This window comes from Amblyomma maculatum, chromosome 1 (assembly GCF_055883805.1).
Source record: "Amblyomma maculatum isolate TAMU_Amacu chromosome 1, ASM5588380v1, whole genome shotgun sequence".
NCBI lineage: Eukaryota > Metazoa > Arthropoda > Arachnida > Ixodida > Ixodidae > Amblyomma > Amblyomma maculatum.
Genome location: NC_139344.1, coordinates 255,668,888 through 255,688,541, shown reverse-complemented (window position 1 = coordinate 255,688,541; position 19,654 = coordinate 255,668,888). Strand labels below are relative to the sequence as shown.

At 48.5% G+C, this 19,654-nt stretch overlaps 1 protein-coding gene across 1 annotated transcript in view; it reads right to left on the bottom strand.

Moving 5' to 3' along the window:
* LOC146206272 (uncharacterized) overlaps positions 1-17,751 on the bottom strand; it is a 37,206-nt gene extending 19,455 nt beyond the window's left edge. Inside the window, exons 1-4 of the mRNA XM_084587005.1 lie at positions 17,525-17,751; positions 12,099-12,158; positions 10,683-10,777; positions 980-1,115 (exon numbers count right to left, since the gene is read on the bottom strand). Coding sequence (XP_084443131.1) covers positions 980-1,115; positions 10,683-10,777; positions 12,099-12,126 — 259 coding nt within the window. The 5' untranslated portion in view covers positions 12,127-12,158; positions 17,525-17,751. The remainder of the gene's footprint in view (positions 1-979; positions 1,116-10,682; positions 10,778-12,098; positions 12,159-17,524) is intronic.
* Between the last annotated feature and the right edge of the window lie 1,903 nt (positions 17,752-19,654).

Sequence of the window (19,654 nt, the reverse complement as noted above, 5' to 3'; positions counted from 1 at the left end):
GTGTGTGTGTGTGTGTGTGTGTGTGTGTGTGTGTGTGTGTGTGTGTGTGTGTGTGTGTGTGTGTGTGTGTGTGTGTGTGTGTGTGTGTGTGTGCCAACTGGGGTGCTGTCCTTCCCTTCGTTATTTTCGCTTAGCATACCGCCACGACGACCACTACAAGGTTTTCGCCATTCCGAATGTACTGCGCCGTTTCTCAGTCCGCGAAGCATGCTCCAGAGTAAAGATTACCGCCGCTTGGGCGATCACTCAGGACGGAGAACCAAATTCGTCAACAAGCTCGCGTTCACACTTTCGACCCGGTCAGCCCGTTTCAACCCGGCTGGCTTGATTGGTTGTGTGTTCCTGCAGCATGCCCGCACTTTTCCCACAAACTGTTGGCCAAGTACCAATGCCCGTGCCGAGTTATTGAGCAGAAGTCGACAGCAAACTACGTCGTCGAGCCTGACACATCTTCTCCGATCTGTACCTCCACCGGAGTGAGATTGTTCACGTTCAACGCCTGAAGTCCTTTTACGACTCGGCCGTATTGGCTACCCCTAGAGTCTCCAGGATGGCTCCCTCTTCTCCCGGGGGTGATTGCAGTGACGAAAATGATGCACTGGCAGTTCTGTGGGGCTAGTGAAGAACGAGGAGGCAGAAGCCGATGGTGTCTGTTGGGTTGGTCACATCGCACTGAGCGCTCGGACCATAAGACCCTGTAATTAACCCCACCCCCTTCTTATAATATAAATATGATAGCACTTTCTTTTGTGGTGCTCCGAGGGCTCTAAACCATGCTTAGAACCACCTTTTTTTTTTCTAGCCCGCAAGAAAGTCGAGGTCACCGCGTCTATAGCACATGAAATATCGACAACTTCACCCAGCTCTTACAACCGAACTCTATGTTATGTCTGTGGGAAAAGAGAGAAAAACCACAATGACCCAGGTGGTGCTCACTAACAGCAACTGCTCGTAGATAGATAAAATAAGCAGAACTCACCGCTGAGCGTTCCCGCAGTCCCAGTCTGGGGTGCAGCGCTGACGTACTCGGTTCCTGTAGACAGTTGAGAAGTGTTCACATCGAACTGGATCCTGGACACGTAGGCTTTGGCGCTCGCCTCCAACTTTTCGACGTCCTGCAATGCGAACTGCTTGATTTCCAATGAGCTCTGCTGAAGCTCTGGCGTAGAACGCTTGACGGAAATAGCCCAAGCAGCCGGTCAGCAGTATCGCTCAATATCACTTGGAACTATCGAGCGAAGTCTGCAATTGATCTTCCTCTACAAATGGGAATAGATAGCTCGGGGGAAGTTTTCCGCCCTAACCACCCGGAAAGGAATGACCGGGTCACATTTGGAGTGCTTTACAGTGCACACATTTTGCATAAAGCGGGAGGACGGGTATTAGTCGGAACGTTGCAATTCAGGCTGGGCTCTACTGTACGATAGGAACGTTTCACTGATCCCTGATGCTGGTTACCTACAGTCGGCCCCCTCCTGAACTGTACGGTAGGCAACCGGGAATTGCCGGGTTAACCCCTTTGCCGTTCCTTTCTTTACTATTTATCTCTCTTGACATAATGAATAAACAGCGCTACAGACTAGGACGATGATCAAGAAGCAAACAGGATGGGCGCTGTCACCTTATTTGCTTCTTGATCTTCGCCCTAGTCTGTAGCGCTGTTTATTCATTATGTCCCCATACCAACTCGCCCAGATGTCTCTTCTATTACCGTAAATCTCTCCTAAGTTGGGCACTGCAATGCGATTGGGAAATTTGAGTTATAAAACTGCGGTATACGCAGCTTAAGGCCGACGTTAGAACTTTCCTTATGGGTTAAGACCTAGAGAGAGGGATGGAAGGAGAGGAGAGAAAGAGCTTACAGGTAGCATCTGCTAAGAGAGAACACAGGATGTGAAGGGAACGTGGAAAGATGGAGAGTGTAGGGACGGCATGTCGCGAAGTCACTATCTGTCGCGCGAGTATGACGCCGTCAGGAACAACGCAGTGTCCGGCACTGGCACATCTGGGGCGCTTCAAGGAAATGCCAGAGATGCAGCCGATAAGTTTAACTGGAGTTCTTGCGTGGAATGCGTACACTCTCTCGAAGTGAATGATACGTTTGCAGGACTCTGCTATTGCTTTCACATGCCATGCCGCTCGGCTATAAAGTTATTGTTCTGTAATCTATTCTAAGTCTACCCCCCTCCCCACCTTGTGATGGTTCAGTGGTTGGGGCGCTCCACTCAGTTTCCTTCATAATGCTTTTGTGATATCTGTGTTCCTTCTAAGTATCAAGAAGCGGCTGTCTGCGATATATGCTGGAGGTCATTTAGAACGTATATCCCGCCCAACATGGGTTCTTATTTGTACGACTACTTTTGTGGAGAAAAAAAAAATACTTGGGAGGAACGCGGTTGCATTAATGAACCTTGTCGCCTTTCCCGCTTAATTGTCATTTGCTACAACCCGCATATCATGCCACTGACTCAGACAGCGACTAGCTTGGCCTGTGCAGTCCTTATTTTTCTCTTTTTATTCGCAACGCCATTTGCTTTCGAGTGTAACGCTGCCTTGTACGCAATGCAAAATTGTTACCTAGCATGCTCGCATACTCATAGTTTGCAGTTAGCATCACTATATCTCTTTAAGGCACGCCACTCAAAGGCCACAGCTCATTTACTATCTATCCCTTTCTAACATACATGAACCAACGAAACTTCGTGGCTTACGAGAGGTCACGAAAAGACGTCGGGCCGTTTCCTAGGCCAGGATGGTACAATGGCTCAGGCATGTTAAAACCCTTTTCATCAGTTATGTAAATATAGCATAGTAAGGCTCATGGAATGAAATCCTGTACGAGAGATCTGTGCCAAAGATCTGTCATCTGCGCTCCAGATTCCGCGAGATGTGTTCTCCTTGTCTAGCAATCCTGTCATCTGCAATCCCACACTTGAACGCGCGCCAAGGAATGCCATGCTACAGGAGCGATGGTGTACCGTCCAAACACACTTTCTGGAGAAAGTGTGACAGATATTGTGCCTTTTTTTCCCTGCAAACCAATTAAAATTATATGTAGGTCTGCAACGAACGCCGATAACAGGAAAACGATGAGAAACAAATGATAGGAGAGGAAGGGTAGGCTTTCGCCATTCTCCTCTTGGGAGACATTTAAGAGACCCTTTATTTATTTTTTTTTAGTGTAATGAACATCGTGTTTCTTGGTAAATTTTTTTTTTGAAAGAAAGAATAGTGGTGGCCGATGTGTATGCACACACACACACTCACGCACACACACACACACACACACACACACACACACACACACACACGCACACACACACACACACACACACGCACACACGCACACACACACGCACACGCACACGCACACACACACACACACACACACACACACACACACACACACACACACACACACACACACACACACACACACACACACACACACACACACACACACACACACACACACACACACACACACACACACACACACACACACACACACACACACACACACACACACACACACACACACACACACACACACACACACACACACACACACACACACACACACACACACACACACACACACACACACACATACATATATATATATATATATATATATATATATATATATATATATTTATTGTCACGTCTCGACAGAACGCCAAGGAGGGTCGAAATATAAGACGGTTTGATTAGTGGCCTAGAACGAGTCTTGCGATCAAGCTTCATCCTTCTTCTTTCAGCTCGCGCTTGTGTTCCCATAGTCGTCATCTTTTGCGTCGTCTTCTATGCGGCATTTGTCCCCCTCCTTAGGAAGCATCGTCCCGATGAGAACAAAAGGAAGTAGGAGGTTAAGGTCAGACTAAGTGGTATGGCTTCATACGCACGACGTGGACGACGTCAGCTTGGTGCTGGCGTCGCTTTGATGTCGACACCCCGTCTGGCATCACCTCATAAGTGACGTCGGTTAAACGTCGCTGAACAACATAGGGTCGAAAGTATCGCCGCAATAGTTTTTCGGAGAGTCCACGCTGGCGAATAGGCGTCCAGACCCACACTTTGTCGCCAGGTTCGTACATTTCATGTCGGTGTCTCTGATTGTAGCGTCGTGCATCATGCTCCTGCTGATTTTTGATCCGCACACGCGCTATTTGGCGAGCTTCCTCTGCACGCTGAGCGAATTCCTCGGCGTCCTGATCGAGATCATCGGTGTCGGCATTCGGGAGCAACATTGCATCCAGCATAGTTGTTACTGGTCGCCCGTGAAGGAGGCTGAATGCTGTCATGCGAGTGGTGTCTTGGCGGGCCGTATTGTAGGCGAACGTGACGTAGGGAAGTATTTCGTCCCAATTCTTGTGGTTCACGTCGACGTACATGCAAAGCATGCCTGCGAGGGTCTTATTGAGGTGTTCCGTCAACCCATTGGTTTGAGGGTGATAGGCAGTAGTTTTACGGTGACTGGTACCACTGAGGCGAAGAACGATTTCCAAAAGTTCGGCCGTAAATGTAGTTCCTGGGTCAGTTATAATAAGTGGGAGCGCCATGCCTCAGGACAATGTTCTCAACGAAGAACCTAGCTGCTTCGGCGGCGGTACCCTTTGGCAGAGCCTTGGTCTCCGCGTAGCGGGTCAGATAATCAGTGGCCACGATTATCCATTTATTCCCGGCTGTAGACGTCGGAAATGGTGGAGGTCCATGCCAATTTGCTTAAAAGGTGTCGCTGGCACTTGAAGAGGGTGGAGTAGGCCAGCTGGTTTTACAGGGGGTGATTTATGGCGCTGGCAGTCGATGCACGTACGTACATAGCGTTTCACTGTCGCCGGCAGTTTTGGCCAGTAGTATCCGTGCTGTACTCTAGCCAACGTGCGGGTGTAGCCTAGGTGACCAGCGGTTGGCTCGTCGTGGCACGCTTGCAAAACTTCAGTGCGGAGAACCGATGGGACGACGAGCAGATGACTGTTTCCCCCAGGACGGAAGTTCTTCTTGTAAAGTACGTTGTTGCGAATAAAGAATGAAGGGATTACTCGGGCGAAAATCTTCGGAACAGCCGCAGTTCGCTTCTCCAAGAAATCAATAAGAGGGAGCAATCCCTGATCCTCTCGCTGCTGTTGGGAAAGCGTTGCGTCATCTATGACACCTAAAAACGCAGTGTCTTCATCGGTCATAGTGGAAGGTTCGACCGGCGCTCGCGAAAGGCAATCTGCATCTGTGTGCTTCTTTTCAGATTTGTAAATAACAGCCATGTCAAATTCTTGTAATCGAAGGCTCCAACGCGCGAGTCTCCCTGAAGGGTCCTTTAAGTTCGTCAGCCAACAGAGAGAGTGACGGTCGCTGACGACTTGAAAGGGGCGAGCGTACAAATAAGGGCGGAATTTCATAATGGAAAAATACAGCGGAGAGAAGGACGAGGACAAAATGAAGACACATAGGACACACGAGCGCTGTGTCTTCATTTTGTCCTCGTCCTTCTCTGCGCTGTATTTTTCCATTATGAATAACCAACATGCCCAGACTGCTACGGAATTTCATAACCGCCCATACGACTGCAAGGCATTCTTTTTCGGTTGCCGAGTAGTTCGCTTCTGCTTTAGATAGGGTCCTGCTGGCGTAAGCAATTACCTTTTCCACACCATCCTGGCGCTGCACCAACACAGCACCTAAGCCCACGTTGCTGGCATCCGTATGAAGCAGGGTAGGGGCGTCGTCATCAAAGTGCGCCAAGACAGGTGGTGTCTGTAGACGCCTCCTCAGCTCATTGAAAGCTTGTTGCTGTTCTTCACCCCAGCGAAAGACAGCGTTGTCACGCGTCAGTGAAGTTAATGGCCAGGCTATTCGTGAGAAGCCAGCAATTAAGCGACCGTAATAGGCGCAAAGGCCCAAGAAGCGCCGCAATGTCTTTTTGTCCGTAGGTGTTGGGAACTTGGCGACTGCGGAGAGCTTTTCAGGATCCGGCCGAACACCTTCTTGGCTGACGACGTGGCCTAAGAACTGCAGCTCCTCGTAACCGAAGTGGCACTTCTCGGGTTTTAGTGCGAGGCCCGCAGATCGTATGGCCTGAAACACAGCTAGCAAACGGAGTAGATGCTCTTCAAATGTAGCCGAAAACACGATCACGTCGTCAAGATACACCAAGCATGTTTGCCACTTAAGTCCCGAAAGCACAGTGTCCATCAGTCTCTGAAATGTTGCTGGCGCCGAGCATAAACCGAACGGAAGGACTTTAAACTCATACAATCCGTTGGGAGTGATGAATGCTGTCTTCTCCCAATCCCTCTCATCCACTTCGATTTGCCAATATCCACTTTTCAAGTCCATCGACGAGAAGTAACGTGCATTTCGTAGGCGATCCAAGGAGTCGTCGATGCGAGGGAGAGGGTACACGTCTTTTTTGGTCACTTGGTTGAGCTTGCGATAGTCTATGCAAAATCGTAAGCTGCCGTCTTTCTTTTTAACAAGTACCACGGGGGAAGCCCAGGGACTCTGTGACGGCTGGATAACGTCGTCTCTAAGCATTTCGGCCACCTGGCGCTGAATGGCTTCACGTTCGTTCGGAGCCACACGGTAAGGATTTTGTCGAATCGGACGAATCGAGTCATCCGTGATAATCCGATGTTTTGTCAAAGGCGTTTGGCCGATCCGCGATTCTGAAGCAAAACAGTCTCGAAATTGATCTATGAGATCTAAAAGGCGGTCCCGCTCTGAAGAAGACAAATTTGGGCTCACATCAACGATGATTACGGGTGTCTTGCACACTGATCCCCTCTGTTGCAGTAAGCAGCAGTGCTGCGCATTTGGGAGGGTGTCGAAAAAGGCCACAGTTGTGCCTTTCGGAATTTGCTGACGCTCGTCGCTGAAGTTTGTCAGCAGCAGTTCGGTATGCCCATTGGTCAAGTTGACCAGCCCTCGAGCTATAGAAACACCTCGGCTGAGTACCAGGGTAACCGCCCGTTCGGCGACGCCATCGCCTGTATGCGCCACGTCGCATTTCACTTCAAGAGAGCATGATCGCGGAGGTAATGTCACCGTCTCATTGGCGACGCGTAAGGGCAATAGTGGTACTTGCGCATAACCAAGGTCTTCATGGTTACTGGTGAAGGCAACGATGCTGTCACGGATGCTGATTACAGCCCCATGAAGACGCGGAAACTCCATGCCCAAGATAAGGTCTTTGCAGCAGTCAGGGATAATAACGAAGCAGCCAACAAACACCGCGTTTCCTATTCCTATCCGGGCAGTGCATTTCCCTGTCGGTGCCAGTAGCTGACCCCCAGCACTTCTTATTACTGGCCCAGTCCATTCAGTTTTTACTTTGCGCAGCGTGTCGGTCAGTTTCTGGCTAATAATTGAAAAATCTGCCCCGGTATCCACCAGAGCATGTACCGCCAGCCCATCAATGAAAACGGCGAGGTCAGCGCTAACAAAATTATCTGGGTTGATCGTCCCTTTGGAATTTGCGGCGGAAGCGCGGCAAGGTCGGCGCTGTAAGCTTCGTCGTCATGGCTGATCATCTGGTACGGCATTTTCGGCGGTAGTGCGGAAATGTCAATGTTAGCGGCGGCGTCAGAAGCACGGGTTGTCGGCAATTGCGACGGTGGTGAAGGTTTCGACACTTTTAGCCTGGTTGCAACCTCCCCTCGCGAGGTTGCAGCTCTTAGTTTCCCCGGTGAGGGCTAGGGGACCGCCGTCCGCTAACGTCAGTAGTGTTGAGACGCGTCGGCGAATAACGCTGTGGCGATGGGGAGGAGCGGCGGCGGAAGCCCGGGGATTCGGTTTCCCTGCTGACCGGAGGGTCGTCATCGATTTGGGCAGAATCAGTGCCGAAGCGGCGGCGAGCAGAAGCAAGCGGAAAGGACTGCCCCTCTTCGCGGTGGCGGCAGTACCGATACACATGGCCAGGTTGTTCGCAGTAGAAACAAAGTGGTCGGCTGTCATAACTGCGCCACCTGTCAGTTCGGCGCAGTTGAGAGCGCCTGGGAGGAGCCCACTGAGGTCCCTGGAAGAACCGAATCTCCTGACGGTTCGGTGAGCTCGGTGGGGCGTGGTCTGGAGGTGGGCGACGAAGGACCGCAGCATAGCTCTCGGGCTGCGGCTCGAGGTAAGGTGCAGGAATGTTGGCCGTGCAGCTGATCGGTTTTGGAGCGTGGTATGGTTCGGAAAGGGGTGCCGCGTTGTCGACTGGATGAGACTCGTTGCATGGTGTAGACGGTGATAGGGCGTACCGAATTTCATTCCTCACTGTTTCCATGAGGGCCCCTGACGACTGAGCCTTCGTAGTCGTAATTTGCTGCAGCTCCTCAAGGACAATGCCTGTAATGATGTCTCGAAGAGTGGTTGTATATGTTTCAGTCAGCGCCGCTGCAGTCGTCGGGGCACAGGTGACCGGTCGGTTGTACTGGCGGCCGGTCTTGGAGGGCTCGTTCGATAGCCGTAGCGTCCTTAACGAACTCACTCACGGTTTTAGGGGGGTTGCGTACCAAGCCGGCAAACACCTGTTCTTTGACGCCATGCATGAGATGCCGTAGCTTCTTTGGTTCACTCATATCAGGGTCGGCACGGCGAAAAAGGCGAGCCATGTCTTCCGCAAACATAGCCACGCTCTCATTCGGCTTCTGGATGCGCACTTCAAGCAGGCGCAGCGCATTGTCTCGTCGATCCGTTCTCGCAAAAGTATCTACCAGCTGGCGGCGGAAGTCATTCCATGTGGATAAGCTGGTCTCGTGGTTTTCAAACCACGTTCTAGCATTATCCTGAAGGGCAAAATAAACATTGGACAGCTTCTGGTCTGCGCTCCATTGGTTGATTTTGGCCACTCGCTCAAACTGGTCAAGCCAGTCCTCGACATCTTCAAACGCGTCCCCGCGAAAGCACTCTAGTACCTTGGTGTTCTGAAGAGTCACCGGCGTAAGGTTGGTATGTGCCATGGCTTGGGGGACCTGACGAATTTGGGCGTTTGAAGAGTCGTTCGGCAGATGGCTGTACTCCGGGGCTAGGCCTAGAAGACGGCGGCTAGTGCGATGGACAGGAGTGTCGATGTCTGGGATCCGCTGTGGACTGCCGGAAGGAGTCTTATGAATACCCATCACCTCCACCAGTGTCACGTCTCGACAGAACGCCAAGGAGGGTCGAAATATAAGACGGTTTGATTAGTGGCCTAGAACGAGTCTTGCGATCAAGCTTCCTCCTTCTTCTTTCAGCTCGCGCTTGTGTTCCCATAGTCGTCATCTTTTGCGTCGTCTTCTATGCGGCAATATATATATATATATATATATATATATATATATATATATATATATATATATATATATATATATATATATATATATATATACATACACCATAGCGTGTTCGTCCCGTAGCTAGAGGGTATCGGGACGCCCCCCCCCCCTCCCCCCTTCAATACTCGCTATAATAGGCTTCAATTTATTTTTTCTATTCTTGAATGTCTATGTTACATGAGCCTTGTCACCAATTTTGTATTCATTATGACTTTCTTTATAGTGTTCCGACTATTTTCCAGGGTTCTTCGGGTTATTCGTGAGCGAACAAAGCATTCGCTGCGATGACGATAATGCCGTGATTTCCGTGACACAAGGCCTTCAAAGCTATCGCGTAAAACGCATATTTTCAAGCGACCACTAGGTTTAGCATCGACGACCGTCAAGGCGTCCAGTATTCTTGGCAATGTTAGGGTTGCAGCATTGGAATATGTGGGCGTTTGTAATCAGCGAGTGATTACTCACTGGCATCCACCTAAGCGCAGCCATACGGCTACTGAGGATGCTTTCTTAGAGCCGTGCTTTAGTAGTTGGTGCCTCCGCGTTAAGCAGTACGGGGAAGATTTCTTTTTGAATGTTTACAAGCTTCTGTTTTAAAAACTGATACGAGAGTTGAGTCTTTGCACTCTATGCAGGTGGATATTAAAGTAGGATGGAGGTCATGTACGTAACAGTGCTTGATTTGATTAATTAAATAATATTACGTAAACGTTTTCATTTATGATTTTAAGGGCGAATATTGCGAGATATAAGACCGTCAACATCAAAGATGCGCCCGTTTTGAAATTTCAGACAATGTGGCCCTAATTATTGAACATCAACAAGACACTTTTGAAAGCTCGGTGAGTTGGCTTTCACGCACCGAAGATTCATACAATGCAGTCTATTTCACTTTTTACTCAACACATACAGACTCCGTTTGTGTATCTCATGCAATGTTGACGAAGTTAACTTGATTTTAGCGGCGTTGTAATAGGAATAAAAATGTCAGTATAAAAGTATAAAGAGCTGTGTAGCCAATTTAACGAGCTTTCAAATGCGCATTTTGAAGTACGATATATTAAGAAATTTAAGCACTGGTCTCACCTTTGATGTTGACACTCTTTAATTTTAAAATTTAACATTGCACCCTAAAATATAAGTAAGGAAGTTGATAGGTGGCTCCAGTTAATGATTTAACAATCAAGCCCAATCCCGTACATGTAGTACATGGTGTCTGCCTAGCTGAAAACCCACCTACACAGACCGCGCTGATGCACCTTTCGTAATGCAGCTCTGTAAACGATTAAAAAAAAATTACTAGCCAGTGGCGGAAGCTCCTCGCGGAGCCACTTCGGCCGACTTCAAATTGTGTTCTGTGGCGACTATTCCAGCGTTGCAGCCGCTCACCTCTTCCACAGTGTCCTCGCACACTCTAGCCTGGGGGCGTCCTCGTCTGGAGTATCTTTTCTTGCGGTCTTTTCGTTTCGGTCCTGCCCTAGAGCCTGCGAGGGTGCCATGTTTCCTTGTGAAAAACTTCTTACTACAGACGATCACGAGTTCGTTTAGGCGACCAGTGAATTACCTTGCATGCACACCCAAGTCAGAGGGGGTGAAGGGGAAAGGGAGTGGTATGCACTCTTTTTATTTCCTTGAAGGCACCTCTGTATAAAAATTGTAAAGAAGCTTTTTTTTTTTTTTGGCATTCATGACTGCCCTTTTCTAACCTTAACACACCCTTCCCCCCCCCCCCCCCCCCCCGCCTCTTAATTTCAATTATCAGGGGAGAGCCTGGTGCATTCCTCGCTACACAAGCTCAGCCCTGTGCGGTCGCCTATTCTCAACCTTCAGGGACATTCGTGGTCAACCTCTCTGCTTTCGGATATTTTTCACTATGGCACAGGCATGGACGGCGTCGATGCTTGCCCCATTGCAATCTGATACGCGGAGCTTTCTAGACATGGTCCGCGCACCACCAAGGAAGATTACTAGAGCCAGCGCCGCTGCCAACTGCCGCCGAACCCGCACTAAGCTCAGCGATGCCACGTGACCAACGCTCCTTCCAACTGTCAACTACAGCTTGCTATCGGCCAGCGCATCTGACATCTCGGTCATATGATGTGATTTAATGAGGACACAGCCCTCTAATTCAACGAATATTACGCAATAGAGACGGAGGCTGTTTCGCACCGATGAGGCTTCTAACGATTTCGCAGTTAAATCGCTAGCTTCAGAAGCAAAGCAATGAGACGCCACATGTGAGACGACGTACGCGACACGCCGTCCGCCCACTAGGGAGGCAGTTCTTGCTTGCGTATAACTCCCGGGAACCAGCGCGGCCGCAGTTTTCCGCGGTGAACGCGGCCACGTTACAGGAATTACTTTCAATGCTGCCTTCAGTGCCCATTTCACAGCTTTCGCCCCGTCACATCCACTTGCTGCCACTTATGCGCCTCGGGGCATTTTTAGTCTTTAGCTAGCGTTAGTTGCGACGCCTGGTAAGCAATGTGTATAGAATTTTCTGAAAGAACAGTGGCTATGTACGCGACATTCCACACCAGACCATTTCTTTACGCAGTCTATAGAATGTGACTGATATGTTCGAAAGGAACTTAGCCCACCAATTGAATAAATATAGGCCGACGCCTGAGGAACTGGGCCTTAGCGACAAGCCTATGAAAACACTATGCGAACAAAGAGTACCAGATGGCCGATCCCAGATAAAATGCCTGGCACTGTTCGGTTAAGGTGCAAAGCCCCGTGAACTTCTTGGCCCAGAGAGGACAACCTATATAAGATAGCAAAATATCATTGGGCGCCACTTACCGTATTCTGGGTTCACATTTCTGGGCATCTCGTTCAGACAGGTCGGCCCGCTCGGCGAAGCTGCAAAATTGAGCATTAATATCCCAATCGCAAGTGGGGGCGCAAACAGGAAACGAACCTGGGACGGGCCAATGAGTTCCAACTCCAGATGCGATGTAATGATAAAATGGAAATACACGAAGCAGTGAGTACAGTCTTGGATGTGACCACAAAAGGATTAATAAGCTTGCAGATGGTAAACGTTGTCTGAGAAAACCGAGACGCATAGAGAGCAAACGGAAATTTAACCGTTCATAAACTATCATTAATTAATAGCAGTAGGGACTGAGGAGACGATAGAGGAACACTTACAGACAAGGAGTAAGGCCGACAACCGGCGCGCTACCTGCATCCGTGCTGCAGTCTGCTGCGGTGAGTCTCCGCTCCTTTTTAAGAATTGTCAGCGTGTCCAGCTGCTGTCCTGGAACGCACGTCTACTGCGGTGGAACTCGCGTCTCAAGACTTCTTATATCGGCTGCGGGTTCAGCGGTACTAAGGCAGTGTGTGCGTCTTCTACCTCTCTCTCTTGCCCGCGGTCGTTTTAAATTGTTTGCTTCGCGTGCCTTTGAACACGACGCCCAGCTTTCCTTTGCTCGGCGAAGAGAAATGGAACGAGGTTGTCGTCTGCAAAACTAAACTTTGCTTGGTTTTGCAGATGCGGGCAAGAGAAACATGCATTGTGACAATTACCGTCTCTCCTCACTGTGCAGCTCCATCTCTGTGGTTCAGAGATTAGGACGGTCGCTTCTGTGCCGGCGGACTCCGGCTCAAACGCGACCGCAGCTGCCGCATTTCGACGGAGGTGGAACTCAAGGCGCCCGTGTACTGCGCGATGTGAGTGCATGTTAAAGAACCACAGATGGCCGACTTTTTTCGAACCCACTACTACTGCGTCCCTTACAGATAGTTGCTTAACGTTAGCGCCGTAAGCTATAAACCATATTCGCTATGAGGCAGCTTGCATGCTTTAAACGAACGCCTCCTAAACATAAGGCCTGCGCCTCATGTGTTATGACGTCAGCCACGTCATCACTGGCCGGCCAAGGCCGCCGCGCTGCTTCGAACGCTTCTACTGAGCAAGTCTTCTGCATGCTGTGTCGAAAGCTTGCCAGTCTCTGGATGAAATCTTCCAAGGAATAATTATTAAGGCGAAAGCCTTTAATGGCTCATGCTGTCGTGGACAAAATGTGTCCCACTTTTGCGGCGGCTCTGATTGGCCGAGACGAGATGACGTCATAGAGGTCTCGACAATCGCAGAGCACCACCACAGTATGCGCGCATGCGTGCTTTATATGGCGAAATGCCAATCAATGGTCAATTACTAATTGATTACTAATTAAAATCAGTACTGTTAAGCAATTCGTTGTTAACTAAGGAATTATTATTTATTATTTGCCTGCTAAAGAACTAATAAATTATTAATTACTAATTAGTGCCAGTTGCGTAGCAGAATGCGGCACTCAGGCTTTCACCTTTCACTACTTCAGTCGCTAAAGTCCCTCGTAATTTTTAGTTTTAGGCTGCTGCTTGTTGTAAGCGCTGTTTGTGAGGAAACACGCTTTGATTCTGCTAATGCGCTGCCCCATACATTTTGTGACATGAAATAATTCACATTAAGACAAGCGGTGCGCAATTGGACACTACATAAATAACAGTGACGGTGATAAATAACTTTATTTTGAAGTCAATGTCTTCAATATGCGCTCTTTTTGTGTCGATATTTGCAACATCAGTCGTGTTGTTGCGTTCCCTCTTGTTCGCTCAAAAACTTAATAGCGTCCTTTCTGTTTTCGCAGACAGTTTGCTCGGTCTTTCAGAGATTTACTATCAGGTCACTAAAGCCATCAGGTGGACCTTTGTCATCTCAAATTTGCCGCAACCTATTTAATATCTCAAGAAGGACATTGATAGCACTGACCTCGACTGGCACAACTGAATCCCCTAAACGTTTCACTGAGTTGCCGTGAAACACGCAGTGACACGAAGGTCTGAGAAAACAATCAGAGGGCTGTAAAACCGGCACGATTTAATTTACAATTTTCAAGGACACGGTACAGTCTGGGTAAATAATAACAGTGCATTGAACTGAAACACATTTCAATTTTAGATGCTCTATCATTTCATCATCCATCATTCCATGATTTCATGCAGTTTATGAAAATTTACTCTGCATTTGTTCATCTTGATAGCTGACTGCAGAAGCTTATATAGGTATATAGCACGAGCAAGACGTGCCTCCCGACGCATTTTTTTTTTTCTCATCTGGGGAGTCCGCCGCTGGCAGGACAAATTATTTCGAGAGACCCGAGGTGCAGCCATGAAATTGGGATGATACTGATTTGAGACATGGACACGGCGCTTTTAGTGGGACTTTGGGCACCTTTCGGTCCGAGGATTGGTGTACGATGAAGTATACTCGAGACAGGATACACTGAAGTGTTAAGCGCGCTCCTGCATTACAATAGCAAAAGTGCGACGCACACACTATATATATTGGAGATGACAAGGTCGATGACACAAATGAAGAGTCTGTGTGTGTACTGAAGAAACAGTTTATTTGACTGACTTGCGCCCACAAAAGAGCTAAGCGATTCGGCGGCGGCGATGGCAACAATCGGGCTCGGTGGTCGTCGAACAAAGAATGCCCGTTACACTTTTCAGCACTGAATTTAAAGGCGGCGAGGAAAGATCTAGATAAAGCCGCATACGGTGCTAGCATGACCCGGAACATTGTAGAAAACACACGTGAGCGGCTGGAATCTTCGAGATTCGTCCCGACGCATCATACGCGACAAAGAAAAGGATAAAGCTTCGTCTCGCGACAACGAGCATGAACAATACGGAATACAGAATCGATAAGCGCGCTAGAATCACAACGATAAGGCCGCATGCCAGCGGCTGTCGAATAAGAACAAATAAAGATTTAAATAGTTCGCGGCAATATTATCAACGCACTACTAAGTAATATCGTAGGAGAGATAATTTTTTTTTTGTTATGTCTTCTTTACACACAGTGCATTTGTGGCAACAGTAGAGAAAATTGATTCGTTCCTTGTTGTTGGCAATGTGCACTAAATCTTTTCGAGGAATCACACAAAGCCACTTATTGTAGAGCTTCTCATCCTTTGAGAATGAAAACACTTTAACCGTGTTCCCCGTCTTGTAGTTCCTGGACACAGAGGCACATAACACTTGTTACGCATGCCGAAGCCTGCATGCTGAGCGCGCGCGAGAAAAACAGCACGTGAAGAACCGACTGGCTCGACGAACTTGCAGCGTGCAGAAAGAGGAAAAATTAGGGGGACGCTGGAGCTCTGCCGCTGAGACGCCGCTTCTTGAATTTTGATGCGTCCCAGTGCACGTTCGGCGTATCGCGACCGGTACGCAGGCGGATGGTGACGTCATCAGACAGGGCGCAGGCCTTAAGTAGTATTGGAGGCGTTGGCTAAACTTTCGCGCTGTAGTGTTATGCACGAATATGCTCCATTTAAAAACAAATTTGCAGTCTTTTTTTTTTTCTTTCTTTCTTTTTTTTTTTTTTTTTTTTTAAGAGCCGCGTCGTGAGTGAAGTGATGCATATAGGGCTGAAAGGAAAAGCTAAAAGGATTCAACGTTCCTGAGTCAAATGTCGAGCGATATCTCTTTTGATATAACATAGAATGTAGTTTTCGATATTTATTTTACTGAGTCATTTCACGCTTGTGAAAGTAGTGAACTAACGTGCTTTCTATGTTTATTATCAGATTGACAACACACGTGCGTCCGTGTGCGCAGTTAGTATACTGCCGTCATGTGCCGTTCCCATCGCAGTAGTAAAACCGGAAATTGGTCTAGAGGAAAGGAGAGCGCAGTACCTCTCAAACTTCTGGGTGGACATCTGAACCGCGTAGTAAGGGAAGCGAGGGAAGTAGGGAGTGAAAAAAAGAAAAGAGGAAGTGGAGCCGTAGTGGAGGACTCCGGGACAATTTCGACTAACTGAGGATCTTTAACCTGCACTGACATCACATCCTCTACAGCTGCGTTCGAACCAGACGGAGGCGTCCGCGTTTAGATGAAGAAACTGAAAGGCGCCCGTATGCTGTGCGATGTCAGTGAACGTTGAAGATGCTCCGATGTCAGAGAACGTTAAAGATTCAGCAACCCTTCACTACGGCACCTATTTCTCTATTTTCTTAGACTCCCGCCTTAATGCTTTCCCTTACAGCGTGGTTCAGTGTGCACTCAGAAGTGCGACAGGTGCTGAGCCTTTACTATCTTATAAATCATATTCCATTTTGTGAGACAATGTGGCTGCGATCGCTCCACTCCTATTTGAGTGGGCACCAACCACCCTATGAGAAGGGCGTTCGAATGCAGGCTTCCTTGACTATACCGTCTCCACTCCTCCTCTCCACAGCAGCTGGCGCGCGCGCACGTACATGACTAGTAACACCCGTAACTCTTTAGAGGGCAAGTTGCGAAGGGTCATGATGGGAGAGAGCAATTAATTTTTGTATTTAGTTCTGGCGTTCCTTCAGCGCGTTGCACAATTACCGGTGCGCTGCAGAATGCTCCTCCCAGCTGAACCTCTGAATCCTCGCAGCTCAAATTTCGCACAGAAATGGCATTTTGCCCTTGGTATTTTTTAATACCAAATTTGTTGGTAGTACCTGCCCGATTCGATAAGAAGAAGTCGGATTGGATGTTAATGCGGCGGCTGCGATGCCGGTGCAATCGCAGCGGCTCGTCTTGCATCGCCGCCTCCGCATACGAAGGTAACATTTGACTTCTTCTGATCGAATCAGGCAAAATTAAGTACGCCCAACAAATTTGGTATTAAAAATACTAACGGCAAAATGCCGTTTCCGTGCGAAATTTGAGCTGCGAGGATTCAGAGGTTTAGCTGAGAGAAGCCTTCTACAGCACGCCGGTAATTGTGCAACACGTTGTATGAACGAGATTATGAGCTTGCTAATAATGCGTTGCGTTATATTTCTTACAATAGGCTCCGTGCACGGGAACGCATCCCATAGGAATGCATGTACCCAGAAAGCTTGAACCCTTTTTTTATGATTGTGCACTGCAATTACAATGACGGCCCTTTGTGAAAAAAAATCCCACTACACCCTAAAACGTACTGCACAATTATGAAACCCCATTTCGAAGGTGATGCAGTTTTAAAACATCCAGATACGTGCGCGTGGGGATCGCCGCTGGCCACCGGCGCCGCCCGAAAGCGTACCTCACAGAGACAGGACATTCAGTTTTTCTCCTAATTCACCGCATAGGCAGCCAATCGGTCACCGTTCCGTGTATATTTTGAAGAACACGGTGGCAAAATATGCACCGACATTTAGAAGGTGCATTTTTAGAACGCACGATAAGTGTGTGCTGTGAGCCAGACTTACCCTTGACAAGAGCTCTGTGAGCTGGTGTTTCTCCGAATCGCAGGAGCTTCTCCAGGAGTCCAATACGCTGCTACTTGCGCTCCACTGGTTAATGGTACGGTCGTTGAAATTGGGCAGCCTAGATGCTCTGCGCAAAAGGCAGATCGCAAAGGGCTTGACAGACGAACGAGAACAAATTGCGCACCGTTGGAGGCGACGACGCAGACAATACACCCTGTCGCTGAGGCTGCTCGCGCACAGTGGGCGGAAGCGGCCGGCCGCTGAGGTTCGCGCGCAGTCGGCGGAAGTGGTCGGGGTGTCGTCTACGCCGTCGTCTGCACGGTGAGAGCCGCCGCATCGGCCAGCTATCGTATGCGCCATCCTCCGCAAAAATGCGCCGTGTTTCTTCGCCTTTCACGCCGTTTGAGAGCTGCTTTTCGCTTTGAGAATCTAGGCACCAGTGGAGCGCCACATACACTTTTCGTGGGGTTTTAAAAATATAGATTCTAAATGCCATTGCATACCTTCAAAGCACATGCTAACTGTGAACGAACGGCTGCCTACATGAGTCCACGATGAACCGACAGAACAGTTCGAAAAATTTTCTTTGAACATCTCTGTGCATTGCGATCCTACCCGGTGCCAGTTGGGCGACTCCTATTCGCATGCATCGCAGTGTTTTAAGAAAACGACGCCTTCGAAATGAGGCTTCATAAGTTTTCAATATATTTAGGGTATACTGGGCTTTTCTTCATGCAGGCCGATATCGTATTTGCGGTGTGAAATAAGAAAAATGCTTTTAAGGCTTTTATACGCATGTAATCCCATGGGACACTATCCCACTCTGGACGCAGAAGTGGCCACCAGTGTCGCTAAACGCGGCGCCCACCGTTGCGCGCCTGGCGGTGTGCACGGAGTCAATCGGTTATAGTGTCTATAGCCTGTCGGCAGCTCACGACTCATTTTCTATCCTCCTTTTTTTATGTCATGGCACTGTTCGTTGCAAATAGGTAGTTGTGTTCTTTGTTTACCTTTGTATTTTTATGTTATTGTATGTTTATACTTTTTTTTTACGTCACTGCTTTTTTTTCTCGAAATAGATTTTTTTTTGTTTTAGCATCTAGCTCCTTTTCTTTTATCTTCAATTAGCTTAAGCCCAGCAAAGCTTTGCTAGACCGCGCTCCCTCTCTCGTTAGTTAACATTTTCTTTTGTCATCTTCTCAGAGGATCAATAAAAGGTAAAAAAAAAAGAGAAAGGTTACCACGCTCAGAACGACGGAAGAGCGCAACTGTTTTTTCCTTTACGGTCGGCCATAATATTGATGCCGTCGTTTCGTTTGGGTAGTTGGGAGATTAGGAGATCCATGGGGCTGTGAATCCTGTAATATGCTGCATTAAATATTAATTGCGCTATCCACGTCTCCTGTCTAAGACTTAAACAAAGAAAGCTTTCAGCTGAGCGGAAGAGATGAGACGCGCGGAGTGATGCATCACCGCAGGCATATCGCAGAATGCCTACTAACATACAAAACTAGCCACCGTCAAAGGATCGAAATGGCATACTACTCTAGGTAATTTCATCGCGGAAGCAGAGATTGCGCACTAAGGTTGCTAAAGAGCCACAGTGCGAATTACACTCACTTGCTACGCGTATTGGGAAAGCAGAAGCTTCACTGCCGTTTTATCATTTCACTCATCCGCAGGCTCAGATAGAGCGTATTTCCGCTTTTGCATACCTGGGTCCGAAATACGCTCCAATAACATCACAAAAGCTGTCTCAAATATGTCACAAACCGATCGGCTAGCCGCGCTTCTATTGGCAGATTCTGACAGGAGGATAGCTGGAAGCTGGGCTAGTTATTTCTTGTTCGGCATGAGTGAAATTCGCGCACAGAATAGGACACAACGTGAGCCCTCACGTTGTGTCCTGTTCTGTTCTCCTGTACAGCGCGCGAATTTCACTTATGCGTTGAAGCAGTGGTAGCGGCACTGAGTCAACGCTCGAGCTCATCCATTCGGGCATTGCACTTAATCCTTTTAAGTGCGAACGCAAAACCTTACGAGGTATCAGCGGCTCACCATTCGATCCCTGCGTCGTCGACTTCCCTGAGACCAGTTCATGGCTGAAGTGGCAGGCGCTGCCAACTGGGG